At 39.1% G+C, this 23,893-nt stretch overlaps 1 protein-coding gene across 2 annotated transcripts in view; it reads right to left on the minus strand.

Moving 5' to 3' along the window:
• Window positions 1-3,054: 3,054 nt before the first annotated feature.
• Window positions 3,055-23,893, minus strand: part of LOC107675315 (protein SCAF8-like) — a 52,939-nt gene continuing 32,100 nt past the window's right edge. The window contains exons 3-20 of one of the 2 annotated variants that reach the window (XM_016469617.1): window positions 16,575-16,619; window positions 14,484-14,645; window positions 14,229-14,385; window positions 12,667-12,794; window positions 12,411-12,587; window positions 12,256-12,335; window positions 12,053-12,173; window positions 11,812-11,943; window positions 10,419-10,528; window positions 10,143-10,336; window positions 7,367-7,467; window positions 6,972-7,085; window positions 6,719-6,875; window positions 6,468-6,598; window positions 6,041-6,179; window positions 5,866-5,931; window positions 5,514-5,738; window positions 3,055-5,193 (exon numbers count right to left, since the gene is read on the minus strand). In XM_016469617.1, coding sequence (XP_016325103.1) covers window positions 3,680-5,193; window positions 5,514-5,738; window positions 5,866-5,931; window positions 6,041-6,179; window positions 6,468-6,598; window positions 6,719-6,875; window positions 6,972-7,085; window positions 7,367-7,467; window positions 10,143-10,336; window positions 10,419-10,528; window positions 11,812-11,943; window positions 12,053-12,173; window positions 12,256-12,335; window positions 12,411-12,587; window positions 12,667-12,794; window positions 14,229-14,385; window positions 14,484-14,645; window positions 16,575-16,619 — 3,753 coding nt within the window. In that variant the 3' untranslated portion in view covers window positions 3,055-3,679. Of the gene's footprint in view, window positions 5,208-5,512; window positions 5,739-5,865; window positions 5,932-6,040; window positions 6,180-6,467; window positions 6,599-6,718; window positions 6,876-6,971; window positions 7,086-7,366; window positions 7,468-10,142; window positions 10,337-10,418; window positions 10,529-11,811; window positions 11,944-12,052; window positions 12,174-12,255; window positions 12,336-12,410; window positions 12,588-12,666; window positions 12,795-14,228; window positions 14,386-14,483; window positions 14,646-16,574; window positions 16,620-23,893 lie in introns of both variants that reach the window. The other variant, XM_016469616.1, reaches the window with a different exon arrangement.

Consider the following 23,893-nt stretch of genomic DNA (forward strand, 5'->3'; position numbering starts at 1 on the left):
CGCATGCTCTGCCTCCAGTCCAGAGCTTTTATTTTATACGACTCTAAAACTGCCTGAAGATATATGTAGGGATCAGTAAAGCCTGGCTTATCCCTGTAAAGCCTACTATATCATATTTGATAAGCAAATTTCTTGAGCCTCTAAAACAACTTTGCTGAAAAACCTGTTGTACACAATCAACTAAATGCCATGTGTCATCTACTTGATTGTGCATACTTTTTTAGCAGCTAAAGGACTTTTAGTGGGAGTATGAAATATATCGGGCTTCTGAGGAACGTTTATTTGTACATCTCTTAATCATCATTGTATCGCGTTGCATTATATGTTTTGCCCCCACAATAAAAACTACAGACCTTCGGTCACAAAAATAAGCATGTACATATCATCTTACTAAGACATATTACTGGGAGATACGGCGTGACAACCGACACACACATTTTATGCAAGTAGTCAAATATATATATCCATTGATTTACATGCAAGAATTTCTTGTATTTTGGCCATATATCAGCAACTACACCAATTGCATATTTTTGCCATAAAACCCGGATGCAATCATTTGAGTCATAGAAGCCTGATGCATCAAATATAACAACATATTTTAGATTTTGTCAAAAGGTTCAATAAACTAAAAAAAGAAAAGAAAAACGATTTTCCTGACTTTTATTTCATGTCAGGCTTTGCATGCGTTACTTAGCTCAGTGCATCCATCATTATCTTTCATGGTTCATGCAATTATCTTAGGTCCGTAGTTTTTAATCAGTAGGTCATGGGGTGGTAATGTCCTTAAGTCTGTCCTTAGATCTTAAATCTGTCCTTAGTCCTTCTATGAAACCTCCATGAAGTCAGAGAGGTTTCTGCTGATTAACCATCTTTTAGCGTCAGTGATTTTCTAGAGCTAATAAGAGTGTGCCTCGCCCTCCAGTAATCATGCCAGGAGCAGATGGCTGGATAAGCAGCACCTTCAAACTGCCAGGTTATAAACCAGAAGTATGGTTGCTGACATACATGGCCAGGCGCATTATGAGGGTAATTAGCAGTGCACTGGCAAAGGTCTCATAAATCACGAATGTCATTGATACTGGCTTATAGATTTGCCGTCAAATCAAAATACTATTGCTGCATCCAAAATCATATACGGTCATAGCAGGTACTAGATTTAACAGGACTTACTTTGTTCCATAAATGTTCTATGAAGTATGCATGCATGTAGTATGAATGCAATCCAGCTGCAATACTGGCATTGTCATGTGTCAGTTTCTCATGGGCTTCATGGAATAGTTAAGCATCTACTGGACACATTTCAGATGGTCGTAGTAGGTCATCCAGGTACTTTGTGCCTACTGTTTTAATGAATATTACAAATATTACTCTTTTCACATACTGCTACTAAATTGTATAGGAATTGTGGGTATTCATAAATCACAGCGGTTGGAGCACTTTAGTAGTTCTATCAAAAAAGAAAATGTTGATAATTAAAAGAGCTGAAAAGAGTGGGTTTTCACGCATCAGAAAAATAGAAAGCATCATAAAAGTTATATAGAGCATAAGAATAGGGCGATTTAATCTTCTGAAGAGACATGATCAATTTATATGGAAATATATAATTTGGGCTTTTATTCACATATAAACACTGATCAGTGTACATATTTTGAGCACATCAAATATAGTAAAAGGAAGTACAACCATGCTCACTCAAGAACCAGTGACATTACTTTTAATTACTTTTACGACATCTTTTCGAAGAGTGAGAATTATGGTTGCATGGATTTTTAGACAAAAATAATGAGCTAATATTAAATCTTACTTGATGCAAGTCTTGTAGGTTTGAGATGATATTGGGGGTGTAAATGATTACAGAATTTATCTCATCTAACCCTTTAAGGTTCAAATAATGAAGTAGGCCTATTTGAGGTGTTATTTGCATTTGGGCCATCCATTTACCACCATTTTGTTAAAGCATTTCTGGCTGCTTGGCACAAAATGTACATATTCCAACATGACACCTACCTTCCTGTTACTCCCAAACTGAGAACAAAAAGGACGTTTGCTTACAACTGGGCTTGTGCGGACTGCATGCTTTAACAATAATTGTAATCATTATTTTATTATTAAAAAAAAACTAATGTCTACTGCAGAACTGCACTGACAATGTCAAGCAGTCAGTAAATAAATGTATATCTCAGGAACTACTCAAGAGTAATGGTTATCTGTTCTTTTTAAATTTACACAGTGAAACTTTTTTTTTTTTTTAATTAAGTCAGTTTTTAATTCAACTCAAATCTGCGAGTAATTGACACTGATGTGTGAATCTAACGTGATTCTTAAAATTCAAGTAATTAGTGAATTGGACACCACTTTTTATATAAAATTAAGCCTACATGCAAAAAACTGGAGCAATACACTTTAGAAGTAGGCATACTTTAAATTGGTCAATATATTCACAATGAAAAAAACTCATTTATAAATTTGCTGTCTATTTTTTCTTTTCCCCCATTCCTGTAGATAAATGACTGCAACAGACTGTAATACTCAGTTTTGGTGAAAATAAAGGTGGTTAACATTCTATTAAGTTTAGAGGACAGCATTTATGTCTGAGTAAACTGTTTTGTGTGACTGAACACTAGCAGTGTATGTTTGATATATTTGATGTGTGTGAGTGTAAGACAAGTGGAGCTGTATCAAAACTGATGTGTGCATGACGTATTTCCAACGCATTCAAGACTTAATGTGGCACTCATAGCTGCTCTGTTGTGTAAAAGGGAGTCGGAGGAGAGTTCTAAACGCAAACCTAACAGCACATAGACAAACATCTGGTGACCACCCAAAGTGTAGATCAGTTCACAAAACATTTCATCCCATCCACGACACTTGGGCCATTTTCACTTGGCTCATGCCTTTAATGGTTTGTGTGCAGATGGTTTCTCTTCTTGACACAAAACACAGTCCTAAAGAATTTGTAACAATCAGAGCATGTTTATTTGAAACTAAGACAGATTGCACCCAACATTCATATTTCCTTTGATCGCCTTTTCTGAGCTCTTGTATTTCCATGGAAGTTTGATGCAGAAAAATCACAGACATTTAATATTGGGACAATACATCGTAGTTTAATTTTTTTTTGTAAAGGTTCCTTTTCAAAGCAACTAAAACGCAGTACTGTTCTCACTGTATCTGATGTACGTATATTCTGCTTTAGAGACAAGAAGCATTGGACACCACAGAAGCATTCATTTCAAATTTTGCAGCTGCAGTTTTGAAAAGAAAAGACGAAACAAGCCAGTGCTGTTTTCAAGTAATTCAATCAATCCAAAGGAAACAGCCAGAATCCTTACACTCTTCCATAGGAAGGTCAAACCTCTTTTCCTCCCGCATTTACAATTAGGCTACACAATATTTTGGCAAGCAAGTGTCATGAGAGAAAAAAAACACCTAATTAAAACAATGGGGCTGCATTAAAAACTAAAACAGGGAATAAAATAAAATATTAAAATCCCACCTACCATTTAGATCCTCTAGTGTGAGCCGCCTAGAATGCATACACATTTGAAGCTTGAGAGGTAAGAATCATTCATTAAGATGTCTGCTATAATCTAGCGAACTGAGTGGGTCCTGTGAGAGCTTTCAAAACGATTACAGAGATGACTATACAAAATGATCTTTACCTACTGAGTGATGATTATGTTTCCTCAGTGTCTGTTTTCTCTAGCTCAGGTTCAGTCTCAGCGTTCACCTTTGGCCCAGTCTGTTCAGTGTCTGCATCCACAGATGAGGAAACAGACATTTCTGGGGTCTTCTCTCTTTTCAAGGGCTCATTCTGGAACCAGGTGGGTGTGGAGGTAAGGGATGGAGAGGGGCTACGAGAGGGCTCTGTAGCGGTCTGGGATGCAGGTTCCAAAATGTTTAATTGAGCTTTTGATCCGGTCTCCATTCCATTGATTCGTGAGGTTTCCTCCTGCTCTTGACTACTTGCCATCTCTTCAGCGGAGCTGAGTGACTTGGGCTGCGACTGTAGCTCTGGCATTAACTCTGGTTGTGGTTCAGCTTCTCGTTCTGTTGGCTGTGGTTCCGGATGACGCTGGTGTTGGGGCACCGGTAGAGATGGTGAGTTAATTTGCACTTGTTCTTGTACTTCAGGCTGAGCAACCAAGGGGGTCGGCAGAGGGAGCAGCGGTTGAGACTTGGGAAGCAGCGGTTGAGGCTGAGATTGTGAAGAAAGGGGAGTCCAGCATTTCCGTTCCCGCTCTTTATCCTTCTCGTTCTCCCTCTCTCTGTCCCTTTCACGCTCCCATTCTCGGTCTCTCTCACGATTCCGCTCTCTGCCGCGTTCACGGTCCCGATTCCTGTCCCTCTCCCTTTCACGTTGACGATTGCCATTCATTTCGCCCCGGAAGTCCATGTCCCTGTCATCTCGGTCCTTCTGCCTTTCCCAAGGTCTGCGACAATCATTGTAGTCCTGGTGCATGTTTGCGTTAAAAGAAGGCCCAGTTCCACGATTCCAAGCAGGTCCTGATGAACTTCCGCTGCGGCCCTCAAAACGATTCTGAAAGTTAGGGTTGGAACGTTCCTCCTGAAAACCCTTTGGAGGTCCAGCAGACATCCCCCTCATGTCTCGCTCATCGAAGTCACCCCTGGGTGGTCCCCAGCGACTTTCTGCCCTGAAACCTCCTGACATATTTTCTCTTCGACCTTCAGCTTGCATGACTGTTCTTGGAGGTCGTTCTAGTAAAGGTGGTCTGGCAGGCACAGGTTCAGTACGCATCTCCAAAGGAGGGGTCTTCAACAACCCTGTGCTCTGCTTCTCTGGCGGTGGAAAGCGATAGTCCTGATCTCCTTCTTGCTGGGCACCTACATCTGACCTGGGTGGTGTCTCATTATCGGCCTTGGCCAGACTGTCAGCTCCAGCAGATGAGGGGTTAGGTGCCCTTGCGAAAGTGCCTTCAGCACGGTTGAACTGCTCCATTTGAGAGAATGGAACCCGAACACGGGCTTGGGCTTGAAGTGAAGCATCCAGGACATTGTTGGTCTGATGTGCAAGGCCTGGCTGCATGAGCAGGGGGAAGCGGCCCCCAGGTCCCTGGAGCAGGTTGGGTCGCAGTTCCAGGGGAAGCAGCCCTGCCATCCTCTGGCCAGAGAGAGGATGTGTTAGAGATGCAGAAGGGTGCAAACCTAGCAGACCCATTCCACTGCGCACTGCATTTTGCATGACAAAAAAAAAGTACAAAGATAAACAAAATGTTTCATATTGGTGTGAATGTAAATGTGCTCAATGGTAATCTTCCTCTCCACCAAATCTCTAAAATATCACCGTTAACCACGTTTAGATTAGCACGCAGATGCATCAATGCCAGACTTAGAATATAGCACCACAAGTCATATGAACAAGTCACTGAATTGCTACAAAAGTCATCAGATTCTCCTTTTGTGTTTGACAGAAAAAATAACCGCATATGGTTTGCTAGCTGTATATGACTTGTATTGAGGATGTAAAATGTACTTATAAACCCATTTACCCTGTAGTGTTATCTCAGAAGCTGTCTCCATCATTTCAGCCGACTGAGGCATTTTGTCAGCGCTGCTCTGCTGATGCTGTGCTCCCACAGGGTTAAAGACTCCTGCCCCGGGCATTGCTGATGGAATAAAACTCCCAGGAATAGTACTGGTGGGAGGAATCATGGCTCCAAACAGAGAATCCTTGCTGCTCTCTTGAATGGTTGGCAGCGAAGGCTGCACTAGAGCTATAAAGGAGATAGAGTGGTAAAGGGCTCATTTAGGAGCTTGAAAATTGGACCTTTAAAGACAGTGCTTTGACAAGCAACATTACGCAAAATAAGAATAACTTATTTCAGAGGCTGGTTAACATACAGGTCTGAGCTGAAGCAAGCCTGGTTCCAAGCGCTGATGGTCCTACTCCTGGCGTAGCCACGAAACCTGTAAAAGAGAAATTTAAGGATTGATGTTTATGTTTTTTTTTTTTTTTTTTAAATCCATCATTCAGTTTAAAGCTTAATTGTTAAATGTTCAGGTTGGAACCATGTACCTGGAGGAGGCTGTGAGGCATTGAACCCTGCCCTTAGAAATGGTGGTGGGGGACCAAAGCCTGGTGGGGGCATTGCTATAGTGACAGGGAAGGATGGAGGCACGAGGCCAACAGCAGGGACGGTCTGTGCCACTGGAATCTAAACCAAAAAAGCCACCCATGGATAAGTAAACAGTAATTCAATATTAATTCAGCTGCCCTGTCAAAATAAGTTCCTTGCTTAAGGATGCAATGGTAGTATCTCATGAATCACGTCATGTGGGACTTGAACCAACAACTTTCAGTTACTATCATAGGTCTTTCAATGGCTAAACAACACATCTCTGTGATCTAGTAATTCAATCACATACAAGGGTAAGAAACCTAAACGTCTTTTGCTCCATTTGTCACAGTATTCTAAAGCCTGAATTAAGTGTTAACATCATACCTGCATGGGCATCATAGTGACAGGCTGGGTAAAGGCCTCACTTGGTGTGCTGCTTGCTGTACTGGTTTCAGCTGTAACAGCCTGATTCTGAGTCTCTTTGGCAGTCTCAGTATTTCTCTGGGATTCCCATTCTGCATCATAAAAAAAACAGTAATGTTAAGAATGGGAAAAGTGCTGTGTAGAAGATCAAATATGTAAGTCACACAATACATATCAAACTTTCAGCTTCTAAACAAACAAAATCTTCTAACCATTGTTGACAGTCTCTTGGTCAATCATGCCTCCCTCTGCAAAGTCATCCAGGTCATCCAGTTTGACCTTCTCCCATGGGATATAAGTCACCCCAAGGTCCACATCCCAGAACTGCTTATACTCCTGTTTCACCCCTTTATTGAGGGCCCAAGCAATCTGCAAGCAGTGCAAAATTTAAGACATATTCCCCTCCCCCAATTTTTTTTTTGATGTTCTATAATTTTTGAGTCAGTGAACATTCTTCACACATACTTTGATGACCTTTGAACCAATTTTGTAGGAGCCAGTGCTCAGTTTCTGAAGGGCGCGGTATGCATCCTGACGATGAACCATACAGATGTAAGCACAGCCTCTGGGAGGAATCATCTAGAGAGAAAAAAAAACATTACATTCAGACTTGTGCAGTAAAAGCTTTAGTTTCGAGATTCACCAACTCTTTAAAAAAAATTAAAAATAAATAAAAAAAGCAACACCTGAAGACCTACTGAGCTGTCCTAAACACTTCCCGTTTTAGGGTATACCTAATTAAACTTCTGCCAAAAATATCTGCAGACTCCAAAAATGCCTCTTGGCTAGATGGCATAACTGATCTAATTAAAAAGTTAACTAATTTAAAGAGCACTCAAGTTTTCAGAAACTCAACTCACATTGATGGATTCAATCTGGCCAAACTCTTCGAAGAGGTTAGTAAGATCTTGTTGGGTGGCCTTCTTGTCCACTTGGCCGACCCATAGAGTAGTGCTGCAAACTGAAAGAGGCAGAAAGAAAGAGGTAACTGGCATGCTACTTTATCCTTTATATGCGTGTGTGTTTGTGTGTGTGCGCGCGTGTATAAATAAATATAAAGGGAAATTAACTTCTATTACAATTGTGAAGAAGATATTCTTCAAAGTGCAAGTAACAGTTCTGTCAACTGACCTGACAGAACAACTATCTCTTTAAGCTCACAGACCAAAGCAATAGTCAGTCAGTAAATATGGAGGTTTGTGATTTTCTCACTCATATGAACATGAATCAGGGCTCCGGGAAAAAAAAAAAAAAAAAAAAAAAGTCACTTGAGCCATTGTCTCCTATAAGAAACAAAAATAGGCGGCAAATTATTTTTTTACATTCCACGGAATAAACGCGTTTTTTTTTTTTACACAAGTTAACATTTCAGTCATATTGTTATGTGTTTATGTAACCCCTCCTTTTACAGCATCAGCATTTTAATCCATCTTGAAGATGTCCTGGGAACTAAACGTCTTTTCCAACTTGAGAACTATATACAGTCACAAATAATTATTACACAGAATCTGTGCCAATATCATAGACAATAACTATGTCAGCATCACGTGGCCTTTGAGTGTAGTTTGGGCTAGAGGTCTTCATGGGTCCGCTTAGATCCGAAAACCCGAGGTCCGACTCGAGACCCGAGCAAAACTTCAACGAGCGCCTCGGTCGGGTTCGGTATTAGTTGCGTTTAACGTACTTGAGTGTTGGTGTTAAGTGCATTTTTGAGAAACGCATGTAGAAAAAGAAACATACGTTTGTAACCTCGCACACAGAAATCCATCTTATAGATATGAGATCCATTAGGAAAAGCCACTCGCTTCATTGCGGTGCACGTTCATGCAGGGCAGGGCTTTTCTTTTGTGTGCAGAATCCCTTCGCCAGAGATGAGGTAAATAGCATTGCAGAGCAGACAACACTAGTGAAGCCATGATTTATTAGGCTATCGATTTAATTTTTATCGAGCTATCACATTTATTTTTCCAATCCACTGGTGACAATTGAAAGCCGAACTCAGAAATAACTTGTATCCATCAGGCAGGCAATAATGCAGAGTAGTAATAAATTAAATAAATGTTAAATAAATCAAAGTAATGGAGAAGCAGCCAAATCAGTCAGCAGGACGCCGGGATTTTTCTTTACTGACTGCGGGGCTGCAGGCTGTGCACACGTCAATGCCGTTTACGTTCGGGTCCAGTCGGGTTCGAAAATAAATGCAGTCGAGTCGGGCTCGGGTCTAATTTCATCGGGTCCATCTCAGGTCGGATTTTTAAAAAAAATTTAATAAAAAATAATGCACGTTGGGTTCGGGTAAGAAGTGATTCGGGTCGGGTACAGATTTTAGGACCCGAGAAGACCTCTAGTTTGGGCTCCTCCTCAATGCATGCTATAAATGTTGTCATATGTTTTGCACATATCCAGTCCATTTTTCTTCAAGCAGTTATATATGAGGTGCTGAATTTTATCTTTAGCCCCTTACATTCTCTCTTATCATGCAGACAACAGGTTTAAGTAAAAATATGCAATATAGCGCATATATTTAGCAAAATGTTCCTCTTTATAGTTATTTTTTTTCTAGCTGACTAATGGGCTTATGGACGCCGAATTGTTATTCTGAGGTAAACGATTGTTACGTGGCATTGTTTACAACACGTTTTCCGCAGTTTGAAACACTGAATGAGCGATTACATGAGATATTTCAGTAAGTTGTTCTGTGTCCTATAATACTATAGTAGTAAATAGAAAGATACGATGGGTTCATGTGCGGCTTGAACTGAGGCGCTAAAGCGATCGCTCATGCCACATTAAAGAGCGCCAAAACGGTATTTATTGTTTGAATTTCATTATGATTTTTGCAGAATTTTAAAGCTGATACTTTGTTTATTTAACACAGCACAAAGCTTGTTGCGATTATTGGACTGTAAGTGCGCTACAAATAATATGAAGGTCACGCATTAACAGAACACAGCAAATAGACTAAAGATCTTGCTAAGAAGCTGCCATATTAGAATCAATTCTAAACGAGAATTGTTATCGTTAATGTCCACACAGTTGACAGCTTCACCTGTTGTAGTTTGTTCAAGTTGTGCACGAAATAGACACTGCTTTTCTGCACTTTTACTTCACACGTCTCCGTCATTTTCGATTGATGCTGCCACAACTGGAGCCTGCTTTTAGCAGGTGTGCCGTCAACGCTGGTGTTCGGCAGAGTTGAGGACTGTTTTTCCACTAAAACTTTGATGCACATCGTCTCAGTTTATTACGTCAACAAAACAAAAGATGTGAACGCATAACAAGCAGGAAAAAAGGCATTACATGCTCATTTTAAAGTCATAACGTCAATCTATATAGTCGCCAGTGGCGATCTCAGCAAAAATATCACTCACAAATTAATATTTTTGGTCACAAATGCGACCGTTTTATGTGCAGTCTGGAGCCCTGTGAATTGATACAAACCTTAACCGTCTCATCCATAGAACATAATTACATTTCATAAAACCTTTCTTTAAAGTTTACATTTATGTCAACTTATTAGCATGAAAATGTGTCATGTAAACTAAAACATGACAGATGTGACTATTGCAAAGCAGTAATTTCTTAAATGTGACTCTTATAAATGCAGAAAGCAAAGGTGGACCTCTATTATCTTACCACTTAGAACCCTTGAGCGGATTGGAGGAAGCCCTTTTTTCTGCCGCTCCTTTTCTCTTTCCCGCGCTCGTCTCTCACTGGAATAAGAACGTGAGGACTTTCTCTTTCTGTCCCTTGAGCGAGACCGTGATCGCTTCCTGTGTTTGCGCTTCCGAGACCCTGAGCGAGACCTTGACCTCCTTCTCTTAGGTGACCTGGGGAGATAAAGAGGCTCTTTACCTGCGGATGAAAAATGGAAATAAGACAAGAACCATTTGGTGACATTACTACACCAACCTGGACCGAGATCTCGAGCGTGTCCTTGAACGGGTACTGCTGGTTTTCTTCTCCTCAGCCTCAAAGAGCTCCTCATCTACAGTATCCTGTCCCTCATCAATATCCATGTCCTGCAAAATACACAAGTGAACCTGGTGTTTCAACTATCCGCTCGTCACTCAGCTTCAGTTATTAATCATGAGCCGTGTTTCCACTGTTGGGCCAAAAGTGAGCATGCCAGGGCCAGTGGCGTTTCCACTGTCACTTCCGGGGTTTGATCGTGCCTCGACAGGGCTTCCTCTGTGCCAATGCGGCCAAGGATTTTCGGAACGCCAAATACCTTGGGTCAGAGCGGGGTCAACTGGGGCTAGAGGAGTGGTCATGAACAAAGGCGGAGTTTATCAGAGTTAGGAGACGATCAGCAGCGCTGCTCACTTCCAATGTTTCAAATTAAGCTACCAGCTAACATTAATATTTAAAACAATTTTAATGGCAAAACTCACTACAGACACCAGCGGGTATCTGAAATAACGTACGATTGCGACCTGATGGAAATTCGGATCACCGTATGAGGCAGAAATTTATTATACACAATGCTAAAGGCTACGTATGCTAACCATCGGCATTATAAATACACATTACGCTCATGAAAATACAAGAGACAGCATGAATAACTTCGATAAATCATATATGATTATAATCATGTATTTATTTGCTGTCATATTTGTTCTGTCTCTTCTCTGCGTTTTTGTTGATACCGGACATTTGCATCTGCATGTCATAAATTTCATATTTTCTGTGTAACTCCCTCTGCTGCTCTGGCTGAAAGGATAACAGTACAGTGACACGGTAGACAGCGCTTAAACCTCCTTAGATTACATGCATTGTGGAAAATAAATATAAATGCTCATTCTTTCTAAAGAGATTTGATGTAAACGTATGAGATTTTATCAATATTTTTATATCGTGTTATATGTGTACGCATTTGGACTTAAATGTCCTAATGGAGTTGCTTTGTGCATTCCTGTCATCACAAATAAATGGAGCAGCAGCAACTGAACATAATGATAAATATCATATGATAAATATATAATTAATAAATTACTATTTTTTTATCGTAAATAATTGTGTGTTAAGGGCAGGTTTTAGAGTAGCCCTGGTCCGACAGTGGAAACGCAGCTTGATTTTGGCCTCGCGGCTTGAGGTCAGAGGCTATTGGCCCCGCCTGGCTCGTTATTAGCCCTGGCTCTCACTGGCCCGACAGTGGAAAAGCGGCTATTGAGTATTACAGACATCCAACAGAAGGTGGCGATTTCTGCAAGTCAGCTAGTGACACACCACCTTCAAACTATTGCCAATACATGACTTCTACATAGGCTTCTCCTCCAAACTAAAGTTTGATCTCTGAACATACCTGTTGCTGGTTATCAATGGAGTCATCCATTTTTGCTTCTTGTTCTGGGAGCTGTGGTGGGGCGCTGCTCTGGCCAGGAGGGGCAGAATTTTCAAGACCAAAGATGGCATCCTGGCCCTCCATGGTCATAGACTGTCAAAAATACGGTACATTAACAAATACCAAGGTACGAGAAAGACATGAGAGTTCTAATACATTATGCCAAGAAACAAACAAACAAAAAAATCACAGTTCTATGTACCTTCTGTTGATGATGCTGGTGCTCCATTAGCTGTTTCTGAAACTGCTCTAGGTTTTGCTGCTGAAGATGCTCGGCCAGCTGATGAAATATTGAGCTATTGATGGACTCTGGCACCACAGGTCTGAGAACAACAGTAAGAACATGACTTAAAAATAACAAAATGGGGAACAGCTTTTCTTGAAACTAGCATACAAAGAACATACAACTGAGATGGTGTAGCATCTTTCTTAGAATCCTCACTGTGCTCCGACTCATTCCTAAAATCGAACTGACCCAACAGCTTCTACAAAACAACAGAAAAATAATGTGTTACGCAAGGATTAAACTATTTTAGCAGTGCTCCAAAAAGTTCTCTCACCTTGTTAAAGGAGGAAACTCTCTGTTCCAGCGGGTTGAGCGTGTTGGCTGCTGCGGCTGCAGTGAGCTGTGCAGTCAGGGCCTGCAGCTGCACCACCAATCCTGCATCCAGCGCCTGCAGCAGAGAGGGCTGAGGTTTCTGCTGCTGCATCTGCAAGCTCTGAACCAGCTGCTGCAACTAGAAACACACACATACACACCAGTCAGAAATGAGCTGTGCAGAGAACACAGTGTTTTCAGTAGTGGAGGAATCTAACCTGCTGGCCTTGGGGACTCTGTAAGATCTGGGCGACCGCAGCCACTGTGTCCGTGTTGGAGATCTGAGACGCCCAGTCTGGGAGACTCTGCACTATGTTGGCTGGGGTGGCTGGAGTTGCCGGAGTTCCTTTAGGGAGCAGGAGCACAGATTTAAGAATGTTTTAGTGTGTTTAAAAATATTTGTGGAAATGGATATGACAGACTTTTACATGCATTGTCATACTCAATTTTTCCCTCAAGGTGTCAGCATAAACTAGAAGATGCTAAGAGTTCAATTAGAATTTTCGATCAGAGTAACAGGGCAAATTTGTGTGACCGATTAAGGGGTTGACATACTGAAAAAGAAGTATTCTGTATACACACACACACACACAAGCGTACAGCCAGGGATCACCCAGACTATCCTGCCCCTCAGTCAAGATGAAAAGGGATTTTAATTACGAAATGGAACAAGACTATTTAAGTTAGTCTATTTCACAAAGTCACATTTTGATTGGCACATTTGACACATTAACCTGTTACGTTGAATTTCCCACGCAATGAGGAATGCAGCTCTGAGTATGCTAAAGGCACAATGTTTTTTTTTTTTTGACATTTGTCCATAGTTAGTTGATAATTTCACTGTACACACAAAAAAGAAAAAAGATGAATTAACTTAAATTAAGGAAATTAATTATTATTAATTCCTTAATTTAATTAAGGAAATTATTTTCCATGCAACAAGAATAAAACAATTTAAACAAATAATGCATTGCTGAATCAACTTAATAAATTTAAGCTTCTGTGTCATACATAGTTGCAATAGCACATGCAATATACTAAAGTCAATTTTGTTTATTATTATTATTATGTAGAGGATGAGTAAGTAAGTGTGACTTGTCTCAGTACTGGCATTGGCATTGCTCTTTGAGTGAAGCAATAAACATCATGGCCTTCACGTAACCGAAACTCTTCTAAATCTCCAACATCACTGAACATTAAATACTAACAAGTCTTTCTCTTTTCTAAAAAGCACATCAAATAACACTTATAAATTGACTCTCCTAATGCAGTCCCATGCAAAGCATGCTGGGAACTACACACCCACCACCCAGTTAGTTATGTCAACAAAAATTATTCATGTAGTCCCAACACAAAATGATTAAGTTAACTTCCACTGTACAAATTTTAAGAGGATTTAACATAATATTAATTAGTGGCATGTTCAAGTGAAATATTCAAGAACTGTGTTGCTTCAACTAATTTAAACGAAGTAATTTGAGAAAGCAGCAAAAAAATCTTTGAGTATACTGTTATTGCTTGTCACCGGTTGCAGATGCAAGTTCTAACTTGCATCTGTAAAACGGGTCAAAATGAGTGTGGTTTTACATTTTCTTTAACCACTTTTTTAATTATTTAGGGCAGAAGAGTGGGTGAATGAGTGGTGAAGAGGGGCATTATAGGTCTTAATTTGGCCCTGCATATTGACTTTGGTTGGTGTAATTGCTTTCTCTTAATATAAAACATGTTGCCACAACAGTGTATTGTTTGACAGAGGATGCATTATGAGTGAATGACTTACCAGGAGTAGTGCTGTTGACGGGTACGGCACTGCTGGCAGACACGGGTGTAACGCTGGGGGGTGGGAGCCCTGCTGCCATATCCAGTAGAGGTTGGATGATGTCACTCTTAAAGACACTGTTTTTCTGCCATAGATTTAGTACTCGGACAATCTTACTCTGCAAGGCAACATTGAAAATGGAAAATAAGCAAAAGGAAAAAGTGTCTAGACAAGACCTTTACCATTTGATTACAGGGGCATGAGAAACAAACGCACCTTGTCATCAGCTGGGCAGCGGTAGAGGTTTTGGAAAGTTGTAATGATGTTCTTACTAAAGCGTGGAGCGAAAACATCTTTCTCTTGCCCAAACTGGTGACGAGACTGCCGTACAATGGAGTCGATGACATACAGACCAGGGACTTTGTACTCAGGCTTGCACTACACACACACACAAAAGAAAGAGAAGTAATGAATGATGAACAAGTGTGTGGGGTCTGGGGTTCAAATCACCACATAATATATCATTTTGGAAGTAAACTTAACAGCCAGTGATTTTCCATGCATTATAAATTTACAACCATCATCACAGCCAGGGCCGCATTAAGACCCCACTGGGCCCCGGGGCTATGACTTACTGCAGGGCCCCCCATCACAATAATGATATATATATATATAGCTTAAAATATTTTTATAATTCAAAAATTTAATAATTTTTATCCAATCAAAATTTTTGATGCATTGCAATTTCATAATTCTTGTTACCAATTCCAATATCACAAAATTAAAAAAATACTAGACTATGTAAAAACAAACTTACTGAAGACAAGTAAACAGTCATGAATTACAATAGAACAAATAAATTGACCTACAAACACTTAAAGCACTGAATAAGAAATATTACCGTATATTGTATAAAATAAATAGACCGAATAGTCTTCACTGTATAAATTCAGTATACATTATTTTACAAAAGTGATTCGGTTAAGGACAGTGAGTGATTTTCTTTCTAATGTTTAATTTACATTATTGACACAAATGGCAAGAGCAGCTATATTAGGCTGCTTTAGAGGAATAGTTCACCCAAAAATTAAAGTTATGTTGTTGTTCTAAACCTGTATGAGTTTCCTTCTGCTGTTGAATGCAAACGTATACTATATTTGGAACAATACTACTGGTAACCAAACAGTTTCTGTGACCCCATGACTTCCATAGTATGGAGAGAAAAAACACTATTGGAGTCAACAGGGACCAGAAACTTAACCTGGTGGTTACGAATATTCTTCAAAATATATTCTTTTATATTGAGGAGAACAAAGAAATTCATACAGGTTCAGAACAACTTGAAACTGAGTAAATGATATTATTTGTATTGTGTGTAAACTGATACTATAATATTAAAATTTTTGGGTGAACTATATCCCTTTAAAATCTCATCATATAATGCCAGGATCTCATAATAGCCAACTAGTGCACATGCTTAACTTTAACTATTAACGTTCATTTAAGACACAAATGACTGTGTTGACAAGGAGACCGGCATTTTGATACATAACTATGTATATTCGAACGTTTAAACACAAGGTGCGAAAAATAACTCTTAGTTTAGTCAGGCGCTGTACGAGCAAGTGCGCTCGCGCGTATCCGCGCGCATTTGCCAAAGTGAATTTTGCCCCACTGCTAAATGTCCCTGAACAGTTAAATTAGTTTTTAATCCACAATGCTTAAAATGCGTTTAAATTAAAAGCTTAGGCCTAGTACATCATGACGCGCAAAATTAATTTCTCAACCCATAAGCGAATATAGGCCTATAGAGTTTGTTCAAACACAAAAAGCAACATCTATCAAGTTAATAATCAAACTAACCTAAACTCTGTGGGGATGATGACCTATTTTTTTTTTAGAATAGTTGACATTTTTACTTATCGAAGATTATTCTTTGCATGACCGTTTCTAGATTACTACACACTGCAATTAGCATGCAACAGGTTGTGCAAAAAGCATTTTCACATAAAGCATATTTAAAATATCTCATTAAATACCACAAGTCTTTGGTGGTCTTGGGTAAGTAAGATTTAGTGACATTCTGAATCCAAAAGGTGAATTTCACCAAATGGTGACAATGTTGTTGCACAATACTATAAAATTGTACAAAGGAAGTTACATTAAAATATTTTCATTAATGATTAAATAATTCATGCATTAGAGGGTTAACGTCTTAATGCTATTAATTATCTTTATTCTACATGAAGGACTTCACATATGAACATATAAATACAGTTTCGGAACACTTGAGCTCCCCTCTAGGCATTTCCAAACTTCCAAATATCTGATAGTTTATTTTGCATTTGCAAGAGAATAACAACTGACCTTCTGAATGAATTTCTCCACACTTTGGACGACATGCTTGTAGAACTGAAAAAGATAGAAACAAATAAAATGCCTTAATCTTTAATATGAAGATTAAGATGTATACCTTCATGATGAAGGCATTCACCTTCATCTCGGCACTGACCACATCAAGTAAAAGAACCAGAGCTGGACATGAAGTGACAGAGACCATTAAAATATACATCAGTATCTCTGTGACTTATGTCACATGAATTCAACAGAAATGTCCACTGTTTCCTTTCCTCACCATTGCATATGTGGGCTCTTTTTCCCCAACATAAAAATAGTTCGTTTTTTTTTCAATGGGGAAAAACATTTTCTTAAATGCTTTGACTTCTTTTAAGCAACATTTTTACATCACTAGTTCATGGTCCTTTGGTGTGATGAAGTTCCATGCAATCTCAATTAATGTGAGGTCGTGAAAAATTAAAATTCAATGTGATACATGCTATACAAAAGATGTTTTATCAAATCTATTTAATAATCAACACTGAAATAAAAACTGCATTGTACAAACGTTTAAGTTGCACATAGGGCAGTTTTTAATAGGGGTCGACCGATATGTGTTTTTCAGGTCCGATGCCGATACCGATTATTACAGATCAAGTAGACCGATAACCGATATTTTGAACCGATATATATGTCTGGTGTAAAAATTTAAATTAATGTCAAAATTAAGAATAACAAGTGCTCTGACAAAAACTGCCTTCCCTGGTGTTGGTTGAGTGTAGTAGTACTCCCACAGTAAACTTTATTTTAAAGAGTTAAACTCTTTATTTTTTGGCAAACAAAGGGTTTACCATTAAAATTAAAACATGGAAGAAATAGCGTATTGTGTGCCAAATAGCGCGTTTCAAAATTAAGTTATTTTATCGCGAATCGGTTTTGAAAATGACCGATACCGATAATCATAACATGCTTAATATCGGCGCCGATAATCGGTCGACCCCTAGTTTTTAATGTCAACTTTTTAATAAAAGAACTATGTTTCCACTCCAATTTGTTGATGAAATAAACATTTAAACAGTGGCTGTAATCAAAACTTGTTTTAATAACAGATTTATTCATACAGGCGTTAAATCAGTGTTTCCCAAATCACTGTCAGGTGTGCCGTGGAAAATTATCAAAACTTTATCTTTATTATATTTTGTTATTATTATTGTTATTTTAAATCAATGCCATTGGTCATTTTTATTTCTGTTTGTGGGTTTTACAAATGTTTAACCAATGAAAAGCATTCAAAAGAGCTTGTAACTAAACCTCATAACGCCATTGGATCCTCAAACTGTCAGTGAAACCTCGTAACTCCACCCGCCTCCATTCTGAATGAAGTGTCTGAATCTCTGCTTGTTTGCAATGCAAGGGTAAATATACAAACTGATGTTTGAATAAGTACAGCGTTTTCTATACTCAAGAAACACTATGTTAATGTTTTGTGTGTGTTTGAAGAGTGGAGAAGAGAGTCTTAGCATTTGCAGTCTAGGTGTAGCTAATATGTTGTTATATATATCCTGTGCATAGCTCTTAATCTTCTAGGCTATATCATGAGATTTTGACCAAATGTATTCAGCAACAACAACTGAGCACCTACATAGCTACAATAAACTTTATAACCTCATGAAAACATAATGCAATCTGACTGCCTCAGATGCGGCCGTTTTAATGACGGACAAAACACATATTGCCGTCATTTGCTGGTCAAAAACCTCGCAACTTCATTTGAGCTTGATTTTCATAAAATGTTAATATTATAATGGCACATGTAAGTGTCTGATCATATATAAAGCCACAATACAAACTCTGGTGACTGGGTGTTTAATAAAAAAAAACACAAAAAAAAAAACCACAAAAAAAAAACTATTTTTGTTTTTGCATTTCCTGAAAGTTGTAGTGGTTTTGGACATAAAAGGTTTCCACCCGACAGCGAAGATATGTAAATTTGTTGTTTTACCATCACCAACAACATAAAGCTATCTATGACACGTTGTACCTGACTTAAGCTCAAGTTTCACATTAAATAAGAGTACTACTTTTAATATAATAAACAGTTTTAATATGCCATTTGAAGCAATGCATGTTTGTGCAATTTTGCTATATTTCAGTGCTTAGTGGTGTGCCGTAGAGGCTGACATTTTTTCTGGAATCCCACGGGTCACGGAAATCAAAATGGGAAACAAAATCACTATTAATCACGTGATTGGAACGGGACAGGAAAAAATGTCAGCGGGAGTGGGCAGGACCGGGAATCGTAATAACATATGATACTTTATACACAAATATACCTTTATATAAATAAACTATAAACTGTATATTTTAATAAGAGATTTTAAAAATCTCTTTATGCTCTCCTCCTGTTTGCTTTAATGTGGCTGGTTAAGTGAATGACGTACGCGGTCTGTGACAGACAGATCTGTGCTCACTTGCTCTTAAAATACCCAGGAATTTTTGGTCATACAGATAAAAGTAATACATCTTTCGAATCATTAAAGACTCTACGTTTATTTGTGTGCACTCAGAATAACAACGAAACGTTGAGCTTCTGTAAAATCAGCGAGAAACTTAGAAACTCCATGTATGAAAAATAAATCTATAGAGAGTGAAATGTCTACTTTCAATTGAAAAAAAAAAAAAGAAAATGCATGTGTTAGCATGGATGATTTACATGAAAATTAATGTGCTGGCTTTAAGTTCAATAAAATAACAAAAAACTACATTTTGGATTTTTATTCAACTAAAGTAGGTATGCTGTGATCTGTACTGTATTTTTTACTGTAACTGACAGATTCCGGACAAAAAAAACGGGAGTGGGAGGGAATGGGAGTCATTCTTCCGGGATTGGGACAGGACGGGATTTTCCCCCAGTTTTTTCATGGGATTGGGACGGGACGGGATTTTTTTTTGTGGGAGTGGGACGGGAGAGGTTTGAAAATCCACTCCCGTGTCACCCTCTAGTGTGCCGTGGGATTTTTTTTCTGATCAAAACTGTGCAGTGGCTAAAAAAAGGTTGGGAAACACAGCATTAAATCATGTAGACAACAGGTTAAGTAAAAATAAACTGCATATCTTTATGCGTATATTTATAAGAATGCTCCTGTTTAGAGTTTTCTTTTCTTGCTAGTAACTAACCAGTTTGAAAGTGCCAAAACAACCACATAAAAGTTTGTTTGCATTTTGTGATAAAATTGACCATTTGAAAACTTAGACTTTCATATTAAAAGAATATTTCATATTTAAGAATCCATATCAGTATCAACCCCTCTACATTGCGAGTAAATCACTCACATATGCGACTAAATCTTCACTCTGGGCGACTAAATGGTGTCTAATATTAGCCAATTGCTAATAAATTCTCAGATTTTACTCGCCAGTGTGTGAGTTGGAGGCTAAGTATAAGTTTAGCTCAGATATATTTTCACTCGCCGAACACTCTCTGACTGAGCGCATCAGAGTTTCACTCTCCGCCAAGCGATCTGTGCTGTTTTTCTGAATGGATGTGCAACGCACCTGTATGTAACGTACCGTAAACTCTAGTGTGAAGGCGCACGACTCGCCGTCGCTTTGTTTCACACACACGCAGAGAGAGAGGGAGAGAGAGAATTGACGCGCTACCTATGCGCGCTACATGTAAACGATATTCTTTGTTGTATTTTGCTGTCAAAATAACGGAGTTCCTTTGGAATTCTTCCGCTTTTAAGAACTACCGCTTTCTCCGGTAGTGGGCGTCACTAATGCGCAAATGGCAATCTCATTGGCTGGCGCTCACCTATTATCGTCCCTGTTTTGATTTCAGCAAATCAGTTCGCGCAAACGCACACAACCTGATTAATATTCATGAATCCAGTAGCTCATTAATCCTTGGTGCGTTGGCGATTCAATTGCCAAGGTGTTCGTAGAGGGCTGAGTATCGATTTGGGAAACTATTTTGGTGCATCACTACTATAAATGCATTTCGATGGACAAAAAGCACCTAAAAACCAGTGTACACAGAATGAGCTGCTGCAGGTAAAGTGCATGATCCAAACTATGAGAACACTGTATAATAACCTTCTGGAGATGTTTTGACATGCCCTGACATTTGTGCCAACCAAATACTAAAGGTTTGTATGCACTTCAAACAAACTCATAAGCCTATAGATTAGCCATGATAGCTTCTTCTATTATTCTGGCAGATGTGTGAGCAATCTAATAGGCAAAACATGAGCACATAACTAGGGCTGCAACAACTAATCGATAAAAGCGATAATAGTCTATAATGAAAATAATCGACAACGAACGTCATTATCGATTAGAATCCCACCTGTCGCAAAAAGTCAGTGACTCTAAAATAGTTAAATTCCAAACTATTATTTAGTGTAAAACATGTTGAAGATTAGCTGATAGGCTGTCGATTCATTAAATGATAAGCTGTTTCCTCATAAAAGCTATTTATTCAGCGTAGTGAAGCCACTCCTCCATTGACATCCATTTAAAAAAAAAAAACAGCCTCTGGTCTCCTTTACCACGTATTGCCAAAGCAGAAGCATTACCATTAGCCGTTACGCTTTTTTGGCTAAAGGTTTGCCTTCCAGTGACTTTGAACTTCCGCCAGTCATGTCAAATTACAGCAGTGAATAATGCATTTCTATGGACAAAATGCATCTAAAAATAGCAGATGAAACCGAGTGAGCTGCTGCGGGAAAGATGTGTGATCCAAGCTGCCCGAAACATGAGAATGCTTTATTTTAAACTTCAAGCTAATGCATTAGTGTAATGTTTAACACGGCTTGTCCTGTCAGGCGCTTTGACAGATGCATGTGCTGTTTAATGTGTGAGATGTTTCCTCAGCACATAAACTGCATTTTACGGTTATATCCTTTTCTATAAATGTTACATATTCACGTGAAAGTTTTTTATTTTGCATGAAGGCTTGTCCTTACAGTCTGCTTTAAACTTCAGACTTTACTGAACGAGCGCCAGCGCACATGCACGTCAAACAGGCAGTACACAGTAAAGTGGGAGAAAATTCATATTCAGCGCAATAATATTAATTCTGTTATTGGATGTTAAATTTAGATTTAAAAGTCCACATGTAATTCAAGTATTCTATGATGGTAACTGTAAATGGATTACAGAGTGTGATTGAATATAAATGTAAGATGTTACTTACATTTACAGAATAAAGAAATGACAGTAACAGGTTACTGTGTTCAGAGTGAATGTGTGTGTGTTCCTGCAGAACATTCCTTTTATCTGATAACACTGAGTTTGTGTTTTTCTTTACTATCATCATTACATCATTATTTCCTTTTTTAATAAAGGGAATTAAACTGTCCTTTGTCCATTTATCTGTTTAAACTGTCCATTGGGGCAGTCGTGGCCTAATGGATAGAGAGTCGGACTTGTAACCCAAAGGTCGCAGGTTCGAGTCTCAGGTCTGTCAGGGATTGTAGGAGGGGGGGTGAATAACGAACACTCTCTCCACCCTCAATACCACTGAGGTGAGACCCTTGAGCAAGGCACCGAACCCCCAACTGCTCCCCGGGCGCCGCAGCATTGGCTGCCCACTGCTCCGGGTGTGTGTTCACGGTGTCTGTCACTGCTGTGTGTGTGCACTTGGATGGGTTAAATGCAGAGCACAAATTCCAAGTATGGGACACCATATTGGCCACACGTCACGTCCTTTCCTTTTAAACTGCTTTATAACTCTTTTACACAATGTATAGCATAGAGATTAGGGCTGCACGATTAATCGCATGCGATATTTAACGCGCATCTTATCAGTAAAGCCGGTTCTGTAATCAGCGGTAAATCTCCATCACCTGCGTGCTTTCACATTGAGCAGCATTAACTACACAGAGCCGTTGTTCACTGACGAGCTGCGCTAAACCACGTTCATATTCGCGCGATTTTTTGCGCTGCTCATCAGTGAACAACGGCTCTGTGTAGTTAATGCTGCTCAATGTGAAAGCACGCAGGTGATGGAGATTTACCGCTGATTACAGAACCGGCTTTCTGACAAGATGCGCGTTAAATATCGCATTCGATTAATCGTGCAGCCCTTATAGAGATATATTCACCATACAGTATGTTTTCATAGCATTCAGTTGGCACGTTTGTTTGAAGGACAGCATTGGGCAGAATGTGGAAAAGTGTGTTTTGTCAAAAAAAAGAAGACGAGACGATCAATCGAAAAAATAATCGGCCAACTAATCAATTATCAAAATAATCGTTAGTTGCAGCCCTACACATAACTTAAATGTAACCTTTATAATCTTATCTGTAATTGTTAGAAATTCACATGACTTTCCATTTTATGCAAAGGCTACTTTATGCGTCCTAACATCAAGCAAGAACTGCCTAATCGAGTCGCTATTGCATAATGCCCGCCTATGTTCTACGTTGCCCGCCTGTGAACAACTTGACCTGCCCTCAGACACTGTAGCTTGTTCGTGTAGTTAACATCATGTCGAGAAGACACTGTGTCCTATGCTGTGAAAATAAACTCATTTTATTTTCACTTCCGAAAGATGAGGCTGCAAAGAATCAGTGGTTAAAATTCATTTTTTTCCCACTTGTACCACAGCAGTACAACCCAAGACTTTTTTTGTGTTTACGTCATTTTACTGAAGACTGCTTCTCTGATCTCGTGGAGTTTAACGTGGGATTCAAAAAACGCTTGCTCTTGAAAGATGGCTCAGTACCCAGTTTATTTGGACTAGCTGGCTCCACTCAATCACAACCTGTGAGTATGATAAATAATAGATGTTATATTTTCTATCGAGTGTTCAAAATACTGAACTATGGCAATGGGTGTATCGTTTCCGATATGCGCCGTACGCGGTAGACCAATCACAACAGACTGGGCCATCTGACCAATCAGAGCAGAGTAAGCTCATGAAAAAGGAGGGGTTTAGAGAGACTGAATCTTACAACTGCTTTGAACGAATCGATTGAGAATCGTTGGAAAATGAGGTGATATTAAATGCACATTTTGAGAAAACGACAGCGTTTTTTGACCTTGCATGCATGTAAACTTATTGTAGGAGACTCCCAAAACAATATTAGGAATAGGGATCGCATGCGCTTTATCGTGCAGCCCTAATTAGGAACCTTAAAAATGGCATAATAGGGGCATTTTAAACTTCAGACTTCACGGACAAGCACTAGTATTTATATTTGTGTCAGACATAGGAAGTGCATCACTGAAATAAAGCTCAATAATTCAGATTAAAGAGGTCATAACATGCTATTTCAATTTTTCCTTTCTCTTTGGAGTGTTACAAGCTCTTGGTGCATAAAGAAGATCTGTAAAGTTGCAA

Source organism: Sinocyclocheilus anshuiensis, unplaced genomic scaffold, assembly GCF_001515605.1.
Source record: "Sinocyclocheilus anshuiensis isolate Anshui unplaced genomic scaffold, SAMN03320099.WGS_v1.1 scaffold1900, whole genome shotgun sequence".
In the NCBI taxonomy this organism is placed as follows: domain Eukaryota; kingdom Metazoa; phylum Chordata; class Actinopteri; order Cypriniformes; family Cyprinidae; genus Sinocyclocheilus; species Sinocyclocheilus anshuiensis.